At 39.2% G+C, this 14,083-nt stretch overlaps 1 protein-coding gene across 1 annotated transcript in view; it reads right to left on the bottom strand.

Moving 5' to 3' along the window:
- Positions 1-1,749: 1,749 nt before the first annotated feature.
- Positions 1,750-14,083, bottom strand: part of LOC123520249 — a 36,861-nt gene continuing 24,527 nt past the window's right edge. The window contains exons 9-20 of the mRNA XM_045282357.1: positions 9,039-9,151; positions 8,388-8,536; positions 6,419-6,530; positions 5,989-6,065; positions 5,670-5,764; positions 4,089-4,299; positions 3,716-3,869; positions 3,317-3,558; positions 3,045-3,203; positions 2,676-2,903; positions 2,287-2,424; positions 1,750-1,889 (exon numbers count right to left, since the gene is read on the bottom strand). Coding sequence (XP_045138292.1) covers positions 2,323-2,424; positions 2,676-2,903; positions 3,045-3,203; positions 3,317-3,558; positions 3,716-3,869; positions 4,089-4,299; positions 5,670-5,764; positions 5,989-6,065; positions 6,419-6,530; positions 8,388-8,536; positions 9,039-9,151 — 1,642 coding nt within the window. The 3' untranslated portion in view covers positions 1,750-1,889; positions 2,287-2,322. The remainder of the gene's footprint in view (positions 1,890-2,286; positions 2,425-2,675; positions 2,904-3,044; positions 3,204-3,316; positions 3,559-3,715; positions 3,870-4,088; positions 4,300-5,669; positions 5,765-5,988; positions 6,066-6,418; positions 6,531-8,387; positions 8,537-9,038; positions 9,152-14,083) is intronic.

Below are 14,083 nucleotides of genomic sequence, written 5' to 3'. Positions count from 1 at the left end.
GCAAAAACATCTACTATGCTCAACCTGAGCCACCACCACCATGGCCATCAGAGAGGAAGATACTCGTAGGTGTAAAATTAGCATGGCTTTGTGTTGGTTTCATTGGGATGGGCGAAAAATTATCACTATCTACTCCTTGTTTCTTATAGATATGTGATCCGGATTCGTTTTATAAATGTATGTGTAAATTAATTTATGCAAAGGAGGAGATAGAGAAGAAAAAGGTGCATGAGGAGGATACTCTTCTCATGTTTGGGGGGTTCCACTCACACAATTTTATTAGATAGGATGGAATCAAAAGTTTTTTGTCTCATCAACTCCCCTCTGACTGACTGTCTTCAGCCTCTTTCTTGCGATCTTTTATCGCTATTTTCATACTAACTGCTCTACTGTTCTTGCTAACTGCATGCCTCCCCTTCTCCTGCGGCCTCGCTGCACAAGGCTTTCTTCTTCCTCTTATCCCTATTCTCTCTAACTCTCTAATGCAAGAGCTAACCAGTACTCTCAATCATTCATACCTTTCTCTGGTAAACTCTGGAACTCCCGGCCTGCTTTTGTATTTCCATCTTCCTACGACTTGACTTCTTTTAAGAGGGGGTCTCAAGACATTCGTTCCTGAATTTTGGTTAACTCACTTGATTTTTAAGAGAACTGGCAACCAAGTGGGCCTTTTTTTCCCATTTTTTGTTGTCTTTGACCAGTTGCCCCTCCTGCATAAGAAAAGATAATAATATTCCTTATAGAGTAACTATTGATATAATGTTTCAATATAATGAAGAGCCATGTTTATTCAAAGTCCTCTGCAAAATTGACAGGGAACTGACGAGATGAGATTTGCATAGATGACCTGTAATTGATGGAGGGAGCTACTGGTACATATGAATAGAGAGCGTCAAGGAAGGCTGTCTTTGAGAATCATGTAGACTAGTGACGGTGGTGGAAGTGATGTTGGTAGTGGCAAGAAGTATCATAAAGCCTTCTTCTACATTTTACCATCTTATATTTTTGTTTAGCACTCCACCATCAAGTATGTTAATCAAGAATAGTTGACCAATGCATACACAATTCTCAAGGCACTGATCAATTGTAAAGGCATTGCACAATTGTCAAGGTACTGATCAACTGTTAAGGCACTGAACAGTTGTCAAGGAATTGAACAAGTGTCAAGGCACGGAACAATTGTCAAGTTACAGAACAATTGACAAGGAATTGCACAATTGCCAAGGCACCGAATAATTGTCAAGGCGTTGAACAATTGTCAAGAACATTGTCAAGGAATTGCAAAATTGTCAAGGCACCGAGCAGTTGTTAAGGGACAAAACAATTGTCAAGGCACAGAATAATTGTCAAGGCACAAAACAATTGTTAAGGCACAAAACAGTTGTCAAGGCACAGAACAATTGTCAAGGCACAGAACAATTGTCAAGGCACAGAACAATTGTCAAGTACCAGAAAAATTTGTTAAGGCACAGAACAATTATTAAGGCACATAACAACTGTCAAGGCACCGAACAGTTGTCAAGAGTGAAGAATTGTCAAGGAATTGCACAATTGTCAATTCCCAAAATAAATGTCTGGGTATTGAACAATTGTCAAGGTATAGAATAATTGTCAAGGTATTGAACAATTTTCAAGGCGCTGAAGAATATAACAGTTGTCAATTGATCTACTGTCACTACCTTAGTCCATAGTATCCATTTATTAGGACCTCAGCAATACGGGCTCAGGAAAGGAAGAGAAAGACATGGGTGGAATTGCAAGGATTTATTTATTGTAAGATGCTGCTAGAGGCCTCGACTGTCAAGGATTGAGCAGGAGATTTTCGTAGTGAAGTCGTTTTGTGCCCGCCGGAACGAGCAGAGGATTCAGGGAAGAAATTTGTCAGCATCCTGTGGGCAGCGAGATGGAGAGTCCTTAGTTACACGTGTACTAGCCAGTGTGTATGTCAGTATATATTGGAGTAAATGGTCATTATAAGGTATAAGGAAAAAGACAAAAGTGGTATTGCAAAGGTATATTTTTAACTGCGTTTTTTTACCAATAGTGTTCAGATCATGATGTGCAGCCAATTCAGTGATTTAATGAGAATGGTGGGTGTTTTTCTGCACCGTACAACTTTTGCATGTTTTTTTTATATATTACTGATGGAATTTTGGTAACTAGATGAAATATTGCTTCTCTTCATGGTTTCCCGACAAGCCGCGGGTGTTTAAAGGGTCAGGAAGAAGAGAGAAGACTTGTTGGTTGGTAGGGTGTCTTTTTGATGGGGTGAAGGGGTGTACTCACTCCAGATAGCGGCAGGGGCGTCAATGGCCACACTGCTTATGACTTCTCCTGAGTCTGGGTGTTGGCAGACTGAGACTCATCAACATCATTGGGGTCCTTCTCGTGCACGCAGAACCAGGGCATGTGCTGAGTGATGGCCTGCAGAGGGAGAAAGTAATGATAGTTAGACAACTGCCCATTTGTAGAAGTAGATATATTGATATGTTCAGACGGGAAAAAGGCTTACAAGATACGTCTATTGATCAGGACTCATGTGAGAATGCAACCAGTAGTGATTTGTTTAAGCGTTAAATGATATTGGTTCATTTGACCGAGTTAAGGAGAAACCTTTCCCTCGTATTCCTTTAAAAAGTTGGTATCGAGGCAGACTGAGAAGCGCATGGACTCACCAGACGGTACTTGGGGTGGCTGATGGCGTAGACGAAGGGGTTGTAGCAAGAGCAGGACTTGGCCAGCAGAGCGGGCAGGGTGGTGATGAGAGGAGTCATTCCGGTGAGGTTGCCCATCACTCCCTGGAGGGTGATCAAGGCGTAGGGGGTCCAGCACAGGAGCCACAGAGACACGTTGGCAATGGCGGTCTTGGCAATGCGGATCTCAGCACGCTGGGTCTCGGCCTCCTGTGTAATCAGATGAAAGGAAAGTGTGAAGCAAGACTGGTGAGGGAGTGATAACATACAGATCATTATTGATGTGGGCCATAATCCGTGTTAAAGGGCGCTATGGTAACTTTTTTTATCGCCCCATTGTGAGTGACTCACGTTGGAGCGGAGGTTGGTCACGTTCATCTTCTTGGCCTGCTCGCGCATAGCGGCCTCGTGGGCGAAGATGGCCTTCACGATGAAGACGTAGGAAAAGATGATGATGGCGGCGGGCAGGAAGAAGTCAAAGACGAAGATGCAGATGTTGTAGCTGACGATCTATTGGGGAAGGAAAGGACAAGGTTAGTACTCGTGTGGAAAGAGACACAGCACGCACCACGTGTTGTTTCACATAATAGCTTCAGGGAGGGGTCACCGCCATCACCACTCACGTTCATGTCCTGGGACAGGTAGTCGAAGCTGCAAGAGGTCAGGATGCCCTCCAGGGAGTAACCGCCCCAGCCGAAGAAGGGAGGAAGACACCAACCAACGGAGATGATCCAGGCAGTAGCACACATGGCGGTGGCCTTGCCCTGGGTCAGCTTGGGGCCGTTGAAGCCCTTGCAGATGATGTTGTACCTGTCGAAGGAGATCATGCAGAGGGTCCAGATGCTGCACACGCCAGTAACAGCACCTGTTGGGGAAAAGAAGGTAAAATGATTAGTACTCGTCCTCCCGTTTGTTACTGGCAGTATTATATCGTTCGTATTTAACCATTTGTCTGGTAATTATAATACTGCATGCACAAAGGAAAGGATTGATTGCTCCACAATGTGCTGCGATACACTTACCGAGAGCAGCATAGATCTCACAGTAGGTGCCGCTGAACACCCACATGCCGCCGGAGAAGCAGTTGTAGCAGAAGAAGGGGAAGTTGGTGGTCAACATGATCAGGTCAGAGAGAGCAAGATTCACCACCAACATGTTAGCGGGAGTCTTCAGGGCCTGGAGGGAAAGGGCAGGGTGGGATAGTGAGTGTGAATTGCCATCATTACTGTTATAATTATCGTCACCTATATTTCTTTATTTCATCGACTAGATTTCTCCACGAGCTTGGTGATGAAGTTAAGGTAGTAGATTTTGAATTCGTTATTGGTTTAACTATCGGCGGCTTGCATTACTTAGCGACTCGTATTATGTGTAGTCTCATGGCTCGTGTCGTACCTGGCTTTTCATGTACAAGTAGATGACAAGGCCATTGCCCATGATGGAGATCATGCCAAGGAAAAAGTAGACGACGCCTAGGAGGTAGTGCCACATCGGATTAACTGGTGGGAAGCTGTACCAGTGCTCATTGACCAGGTACTTGACATCTTCTGGAACGAAGTCCACAACAGTCGTCCCATCAGGATAGCCGAATGTGGCCGCACCAGAACTGTATGGGGAGAGAGGGAGAGGGAGATGAAGTTGGTGGGTGGGGTTCTCATTAGGTGAGAGAGAGAGAGAGAGAGAGAGAGAGAGAGAGAGAGAGAGAGAGAGAGAGAGAGAGAGAGAGAGAGAGAGAGAGAGAGAGAGAGATTAGGGATGCGAGAGCAATGATAGATTTGAGTAGATAAAGATACATAAGCTGATCAAAACATTCTCTTCCTTTCAGTTCTCAGTGAAGTTTTATGTAAAAAAGAAAAAAGACATTAAGAGAGAGGTATGAGAAGGGCAGGAGTGAAGCAAGAGAGCGTGATAGAGAAACCCTATCACTGTACTTTGTCTTTACGTTATTTACATCTACATCTTGCACAATTCCAAATCTTTCTCTTGAATTACAGTTATATATTGATGGATATGTCACCAAATGACCATTAAAAAGTAAGTTATATGTTTTTATTTATTTGTTTATTTATATTATTGACTTTTTTACTTCCAAATTGAAATCTCCATATCAGCTGGGGAAACGGGCATTGAAAATTTCAACAGAAGACCTTTAATGGGAAACATTGGAAATTATTTGTTTATTTTTTTATTTTTTTTTTTTTTCGGTCAATAAGATTATTTTTATATATTATTTAGGTGATAGTTATGGTTCAGTTTCCCCCAGGGCACGTGGCAGATAGATAGGAATATAGATAGATAAATAAATGGTGAGTTAAAATAGTGATTTGAAAATAGAAAGTAGATAAGTAGTTATATTTATTTTGATTGATATGTAAATGAGTTAATAGACCTATGTAAATATCTGGTCATATAGATATAGATAGATAGATAGATAGATAGATAGATAGACAGACAGACAGACAGACAGACAGACAGACAGACAGACAGACAGACAGACAGATAGATAGATAGATAGATAGATAGATAGATAAATGGATAGATGGATAGATAGATACGGACATAAACTGGTAAAAAATTATATTTGGAATAAAGATGAACATAGATGACAAATGATGGTGATGCCAGATAAGTATATGTGCGGTACATAAAGGATAAGAAGGAAGTGAAAAGTAAAAATTGAGATGAGTGTTATGTTGACAGAAATTATTCGAGCAATTGTTTTGTTGAAATCAATAGACAAATTAGGAAAAAATTATGTTGACGGCAGGTGGTGTAAGTGAGTTGACAGATATGATATACAGAAATGAAGAAAGGACAGTGAAGTGAAACAATGATTACGAAATGTAAGTCTTATAAGGAAAGATAATTATTTGATTATGTTTTATTAAACTCGAATGATTTTATTCTTGATTTACATATTACTTTCTTAAGCGATTTAGTCATGAATGGAAATAGTATTTGGGTGTTGTGACTTACCTGTAGAACGCCACCTGGGGTCCGGTTGTGTTAGCCATGGTGGAGGGAGTTGTAAGGTTAGCTTCTGTCCTAAACTTCTGAACAACTGTAAAAGCCTACAGAAGTGGAATGAAGCTCCTTCGAGGTGTAGCTGGTGGTGCACGCTCTTATATACCTCCAGGCGAGGAAGGTTCTTCAGTAACTAGATTACTACGGATTGAGAAACCCATTCGTGCCGCTGCGGGCTTAGCATAATCAAGGAGAACCAAAAACGAAAAGAAAAAACTGACGCTTGCAAACAATATTACCCCGTGTTTCCAGACCGTGCATGTTTCGTCACGGACGTCGCTTGGTTGCTACAGGGATTTGCCAAAAATGCGGCGCCCAATGTCCAGGGGGACACAGCCGAGGCGGCTCCTGTGTCCAGGGCTTTGTTCCCACCATTCCCTTTTGATCTTTTGCGGGACTAACAAAGCTGTGATAAGACCATGAGGCTCAGCACGTGTCAAGCTACGCCTCTCTCCCCTTGCTGCTTATTGATGTATATACTGTATTAGATTATAGGGATGATCATTTCCTTCTTGAAGCGTCCTATTCTTGTGTTTTCTTTTACATTTGTTAATCAAACACGAAGATCTGATGTCAGTCACTAAATATGCCTGCCCGGCTGTCTCCCTTCCTACTTGCTTGCTTGCCTTCCTTTCTGCCCTCGTACCTACCTGCCTGCCGGTCTATCTGCCCACTTGCTTCTCTTTAGGAGGGAATCTTACTGTTGATGCTTCCTTTATATGTGTTTGTATTACATATGAAGGGAAATCCCAAGTATTGGCACTGCTCCTGGCTCTCCTTGTAACCAGCAACTGTCTTCCGCACAGTCGAGTCCTAAGTATGTGCAGGAACTGTTACAGTGCTGGTGGATACTCATCGCTGTTGTTGTTGCTATCTCGTAACAAAAAATATGTTTGGTTTGACAAACAAATGAGTGTTAAATCATGTAATATACATTATAGAGATTTATTGAACATTTATTGAAACTGCCATACAAATATGTACTTTAGAGCTGTAGTGTTTTATTCTATTGACGTCGTTAGCTCTTAACCCCTTCAGTAATGGGATGCAATTTTACCTTAAGTTTTGGATGTGACTAGACGACTTTATTGACGTTATAAAGGATCTGAGGAGGTCAGAAGTTTATTGGCCAGAGTCTTCACTATTTGAATCCCTACGTAAGTTTCTGAAGCTGTATAAAACACCAAATAGTAAGTAGTATGAATACGAAAGGCTCCCTGATAATGAAGGGATTAATGATAAAATATACATTGTATATCTCTAGGAGCCTCGTCATACACCAACACAGCAGCAGTGAAAGAAATACGCTTTGTTCTTGTCTTAGGTGCAATTGACAAGCAGTGCATTTAACGGCACTCTCAATATGTAAATAATACCTGCCAGAATCTAAAGAAATTTCCAATCATGATTAGTGCTTTCAAAATATGGGTGTAAGACAGTGGTTCTTAACTTTTTTCAGTGCCCGTACCCCTTGATATCTCAGAAAAATTTCTCGTACCCCCTTCAATATAAATACTATACAAACATCTGAAAAGGATTAGCGATAAAAACCTTTGCTGAGAAATTATTAGATTTTTTAATTACTGAACAAAGGCACTTTTTTTTTTTATTTCAAATGAAAAGTGTCAATTAGTAGGATTCAATGAATGCAAATTATAACAGTAATTATGAGTAATACTACATAATACACCAACACATTTTAGTGGCTTTTTCCCTGTTGTTTTTCATTAATGATGATGTTCAAACGAGGTTCTTTCTTTGAAAGTGCCAGATGCATGTCATCACTTGCATCCAAACGGTTTCTGGCTTTTGTTTTGATGTGTAGGAGCGTTGAAAAACCTGCCTCGCATAAGTATGTAGTTGCAAATGGCACGAGGACCTCTAAGCTCTCCCTGCTAACTGTGGGAATGTTTGGAGTTGTGCATACCAAAACATATCCAGTTGTATTTTTTCAAACTCTATTCGGATTCTGTCATTGGACTGCAACTTCACAAGATTATCCTTCATCATATTATTATCCATTGAATCAAGGTTGAAAAGAAATGGATCCCGTATCCATCTTTGTGCCACATAACCTTCTTCAAGGTGAAAATACCCTTGGAAGGACTAAATCAGTTCTTGCAAATGTTCTCTTATTTCATTCACGATGGGCAGCTTTTCTTCAGCACTAGCAGCCTCATCAAGAGAAGGGAAATTTGGAAAATTTCCACTTTCAATGCACTTTATCCACATTGGAAGCTTCTTGGTTAGGGCAGGTAATTTTTCTCTGGCAGTTATCATATTCATCGCTGTTCCTTGCATAGAGACATTCAGTTCATTGAGGTGCATGAATACATCTGCCAAATATGCCACAGACAAAATGAACTCCCTGTTTTCAAAATGATCAGCAATTTCACTGCCTTGATTTCTAAGAAACTGCATAATTTCTTCATGAAGTTCAAAGACACGTGTAAGTAACCTGCCACGGGAAAGCCATCCCACTTCTGTGTGGCAAAGAGCACTGTGCTCAGCTCTAAATTCTTCGCAAAAAGATGCAAAAAGACGGTGATTCACTGCCCGTCCTCTGATGAAATTTACAGCACGCACATCTGATAAAACAGTCTTCAATTTTTCTGGCAGTGTCTTTGTAGCAAGTGCATGACAATGCAACACACAATGAGTGACAGTTACATGGGGAACCTCTTTTTTCACCAGGGTAGCAAAGCCTGATTTATTTCCAAGCATGACAGGGGCTCCATCAGTGCAAATTGAACCACACATGTTGAGAGTCATTCCATGTTCGAAGAAGAACTCTTTTACAAGTTTGAACACATCAGTTGCTTTTGCAGTAGTTTTCAGAGGTTTACAAAATAAGAATTCTTCCACCACTTCTTTATCTTTCACATAACGAACAAATGCGATCAATTGACTGCAAAAACTAACGTCAGTTGACTCATCCATCTGAATACTCACTTTGACAGGACTATTGTTTACAGCACTAACTTAAAAAATTGAGACAATTATAGTAAGATAAAAATGAGGAAAATATATGTTTTGCTTTCTCATGGTAAATATACGGTACCATTGCACTGGCTACCATGTCTCGTACCTCTAGGTTTAAGGTTTCGTACCCCTTGGGGATATACTAGGTACCCTAGGTTAAGAACCACTGGTGTAAGATAATCCCATCTTTCTTATTTAGCGCTTTGTTCTGGAGGTTTTACTTTTATTAGAGTTGAAATTTTTACTGTTCGGCAAGTTAAGAACGTCATGAAGCAAAGCAGTACATCATTTTCTCTGTCTTATATCAAACGAAGGTCAGTTCAATGAAAACAAAAGCACAGCAGAAGTTAGGGGAGAGGATGGGGAGGGGGAATAGTTGCAGGTCAGAAGGGGGACGAACATCAAGCTTGTGGAGGACGGGCAAGTGGGGCTTCTTAGGAACGTGAAGTGTGCTGAAAACCGCACTACACAAAGCCTGGTGCAGCTGACACCACTCTCTCTCTCTCGTGACGCGGAGTGCAGAAAAAAAATGGCTGTTCTAGAAATTGTAACGATCTCATTTACGTTTCTTTTCCCTATATTTGTATTTATCATAGGCGTTTGTCACTCATGAAAAAAGAAGAAGTGGACTCAAGACAAGAATACAAGAAACAATATTGGTTGGCTGTGACACGAAAGTTGCCTCGTGTACACCTTTGTGTTCATACCGACTATACAGGTGTAGAGATAATGTATTTATTTTGTATAAATTTTTGGATGGATGTATGAATTATCTGATGATCCTTTAGGGTAATTGATGAATAGAGAAATCTTTAGGTAGAAAATAGATCATTGGATAGATAGATAGATAGATAGGAATATAAAGATAACAAGACAGAAAAACTGACAAATACGGTGGTAAACTTATAGCAACTACAACTTACTTTTAAAGTCTGGCTTTAGAACTCGTACAACAAATAAATGGCAGATACATGCACCAGAAATCTCACTCCTTACTCACGTGAAGTATTAAGATATTACATGTGTAAAAAAAAAAAAAAAAAAAATATATATATATATATATATATATATATATATATATATATATATATATATATGTGTGTGTGTGTGTGTGTGTGTGTGTGTGTGTGTGTGTGTGTGTGTGTGTGTGTGTGTGTGTGACATTTAATGTAGTTTTAATTTATAGTTATTGCTTTTTGATAATTTATTTATCTATTTTTCACCTGAATGATGAAATCTAAAGTGCAGTTAATATTGTTAATATATTCCCGAAACTGTATCGAAGAGACTATTCCGGAATATGCATACATTCATTCGTTTCAATCAAGGTTAAGGAAAGGTAAAGACGTAATAAAACAATTACTTCCTATACCAGTGGAAAAACAAGGAGTAAAAGAACACGTGTTGGCGGGCCATGTGTGATACGTAGGCATGACGTGAGGGAAGACTGATGAAGTAGCTACTTTAGAGTCACTTCCTCCTCCTCCTCGTTCTTTCTCACTTCCTTGTCTTATGTACAGAGAAACAGTTATGGTGCTGCCTTTAAATATGAGACACGGATAGCTACACAAAGAATGGCTGAATAAAACACACACACACACACACACACACACACACACACACACACACACACACACACACACACACACACACACACACACACACACACACACACACACACACACACACACTTTTCATCATGTGACAGTCCAAGAAAATAGCTTCACATGTGTCTTCGATCGTAACAGAAAATCGTTTTGCTGGAATGATAACGCTGTTCCCGTCAGGCAAGGCATCAGTTAACTCCGGTCCCCTCCCCTGGGACTTGCACGTGTGGAGGTGGACTGTTGATGTTTTTACTTAAATCTATCTATCTTACTATCTGTCTGTTTGTCTGTCTGTTTTTCTATGTATCCACGTTATTTATCTATCAATCTTTCTAACAATTTTTATCTGTCCAGCTATCTACTTTATTTGCCTATCTATTTATTTGCCTTTCCATCTATCTATCTATCTGTCTGTCTACCGATCTGTCTATCTATCTATCCGTCTATTTCTCTATCTATCTCTATCTATCCATCTATCTATCTTTCTATTTATCTATCTGTCTATATCTATCAACCTATCTTTCTTTCTTTTTTTTTTTTTTCTGTCTTTCTTTCTTTCTGTAGATCGATCTACCTACCAGCTACATACTTACATTCTCTCTCTCTCTCTCTCTCTCTCTCTCTCTCTCTCTCTCTCTCTCTCTCTCTCTCTCTCTCTCTCTCTCTCTCTCTCTCTCTCTCTCTCTCTCTCTCTCTCTCTCTCTCTCTCTCTCTCTCTCTCTCTCTCTCTCTCTCTCTCTCTCTCTGTTGATCTGTCTTTTTCTGTGTATTACATAAAAGCACAAATATTGCTTTTGGGTGTATAATTAAATAAATTTTATATTCAATTTTAAAAGATAGTCGTGATTGATTAAATGATAGTATTGCATATGGAAGTATATAGTATAAGAAAATGCAACATTTATTGCCATTTTCAAACAAATGGTATCTTGGTATTGAAAGGAATATTGTTACAGTCGTTTTGCTATCACACGTAAAAGTTAGGTTATAAAAGTAGCGCCGTTAAATTTCTATTTCCATGTATTTATTGGTTTCGTTATTTTGTCTTATATCCCATTTTTTTATGATTTGCTATTCACTTTGTTGTTACTTTATTCTATTTATTAATGTTATGCAGGAATCTAAAAATTACTCAATAAGGATCCTGCACTATCACTGGGAAAAACACTACTTAAACTGACCATCCCAGTAATCTTTGAAAATTATACACATTAAAGAACAAAAGATTTCAGAGTGCAGGTACGGAACAAAGCGTTTCAGAGTGCAGGTACAGAACAAAGCGTTTCAGAATGCAGGTACGGAACAAAGCGTTTCAGAGTGCAGGTACGGAACAAAGCGTTTCAGAATGCAGGTACAGAATGAAGCGTTTCAGAGTGCAGTTACAGAATAAAGCGTTTCAGAGTGCAGGTACAGAATAAAGCGTTTCAGAGTGCAGGTACAGAACACAGCGTTTCAGAGTGCAGGCCCAACTGGGAAAGAGAAAGTGGTGAAGGAAAGGAAGTAACAGCAGCACTAGAAGTAGAAGAGGAAGAGGAATATGAATAACAATAAGTAGAACAAGAACAAGTAACAGAAGTAGCAGACGGAAGAGTAGAAGCAGCAGCAAATCCTTTAAGGTCATCCTGAAGAGCCTCGCCGCGCCACACTTGTATGGGTGCGAGACGTGACATTAAAGCCGCTGTCCATCTCGTGTTGGTTGTAGACACCGATGTTTACTTGCAAAGCTCTTCTAGTAATGATAATAGTGATACAATAGTGGTGGTGATGGAGGTAGTGGGTGTGACTTCGATGTGTGTGTAATGATGAGAATAGTGTTTTGATTGTGTGATGGGGTGGAGAGAGAGAGGAAAGGAGAGACGCTTTGTATATATTAGTTTTCCCCTTATAAAATCATGTCTGTTTTTCTGACTTTTGCATGTCTCTCTATATTGTCAGTCTCTCTTATGAATTTTATTTATACTTAACTTTTTTTCTTACTTTTCCATATTAATCTTGAGCTACTTAAAATATTCTTATGGTAGTAAAAAGCGCGTTCTAATACATTATGGAGTTAGCTTTCAGAATCTCTCTCTCTCTCTCTCTCTCTCTCTCTCTCTCTCTCTCTCTCTCTCTCTCTCTCTCTCTCTCTCTCTCTCCTTAAATTAGAATAGTTGAGCCTAATAGTTGAGTTAGGCAAGTAGTGTCGAAGAAAATGGTGAGCTGCTAAGATAATTTTCGTTGAGGGTAAACTTGGTTCGACTGGCGCGTGGGAATATACCGCCATTCTGCAGGCTGTGGAAGGCGAAGAAAAGGATAATTGATAACCAATTGAGAATATTAATATCAATGAATATATAAGTGAAAATTATAACAATAGTAATAGTTATTAAATGAATAAATAAATGTAACAGAAGTGGAAATAAAGGAATTAGTGAAGTGCTTAATTAAACTGTGGGAACTATGAAGCTCACAGCAGCAGCTAGATCTTGCGGAAAGTGAAACAAAGATTTGATCATAAACTTTCATATATATATATATATATATATATATATATATATATATATATATATATATATATATATATATATATTAGATAACAAACTAGAAAAAAATAGATAGATAAATAAATAATTTTTTTTTAAATTAGATCAAAATTACAAAATTGCAAGATTGGTCACGGTTCGTGGAATTCAGTGTTATTTTGCTTTGGAAAACTGAACTGCATGTACTATTTTTACGAGGTTGAATCTTAAACTACACTACGGCTGTGACCTGGATTTAGAGCACTGATGTAAATAGAAGAGACCATAAGGGCCAGCTTTCCTTCTCTGCATATGAGAAGTGTTGAGCTCTTTCAGTAGATCTTACTATTTTGCTGCCATCGCACTCGTAACATTTTGAGGACCATATTCTAAAATGCTTCTATGCCACACCTCTGTTACATTTAAAAGGTTCGGGTTGAAGTGTAACTTTTTAAACTATATTTTACGGCTATCGTGATAGAATAGCAAAGATTTCTACATGATTATACCCCAAAAACCCGACTTTAAATCCCGGCGTATCATCTCTGTGGTCTTTGAAAATAGTCGCCGTGAGAGAACAAAGCGTTTCTGAATATATGGGCCTTAATGCTTTGATCATACTTTGATAACATTTAAAGAGAATTAGTTTTCATATTTTCTGGGCCACAGGAGTATTTAACAATGATTTATTCTGAAAAGTTATAATGGTTTATGTGAAAAAAAAAAAAAAATAGCAGGGAAACTGAGAAAGCTCAAACTTGATATAAGCCTCGGTGACACAAAACTGTGTGGGTGGGTGGGTGGTTGGTTGGTTGGTTGGGTGGGTGGATGGCCGTCTTTTTATTTATTTATTATTTTATTTTATTTTTTTTCCTGAGCAATAACTTTCTATGCTTTCGAAATTTTTCACTTTTTTTCTTTAGTGCATTTCTTATATAACGTGAACGTTTTTCCAATAATATTATACTTTGCTGAAGCCTCTCAAGAGAGCACTCGTGTTAGTTTGCTTTGCAGTTGGAGGATGACGCGATGATGTATATGATGTATGTTGCACTCACTTCCTCGAGTGATTTGTGTTCTAGGGCGTGCCAGGAATCCCACATGATATTAACCATTACACATAAAAACTATTATAAATAGATAAATAAATAAAAGCAAAGGTAATATATGTGTGTGTGTGTGTGTGTGTGTGTGTGTGTGTGTGTGTGTGTGTGTGTGTGTGTGTGTGTGTGTGTGTGTGTGTTATTCGGGAAAGGAAGACTAAGTTGTTTGTATT

Source organism: Portunus trituberculatus, chromosome 46 (genome assembly GCF_017591435.1).
Source record: "Portunus trituberculatus isolate SZX2019 chromosome 46, ASM1759143v1, whole genome shotgun sequence".
Classification (NCBI taxonomy): domain Eukaryota; kingdom Metazoa; phylum Arthropoda; class Malacostraca; order Decapoda; family Portunidae; genus Portunus; species Portunus trituberculatus.
The sequence above is the reverse complement of the archived record's forward strand: the minus strand, read 5'-3'. Positions and strand labels throughout refer to the sequence as shown.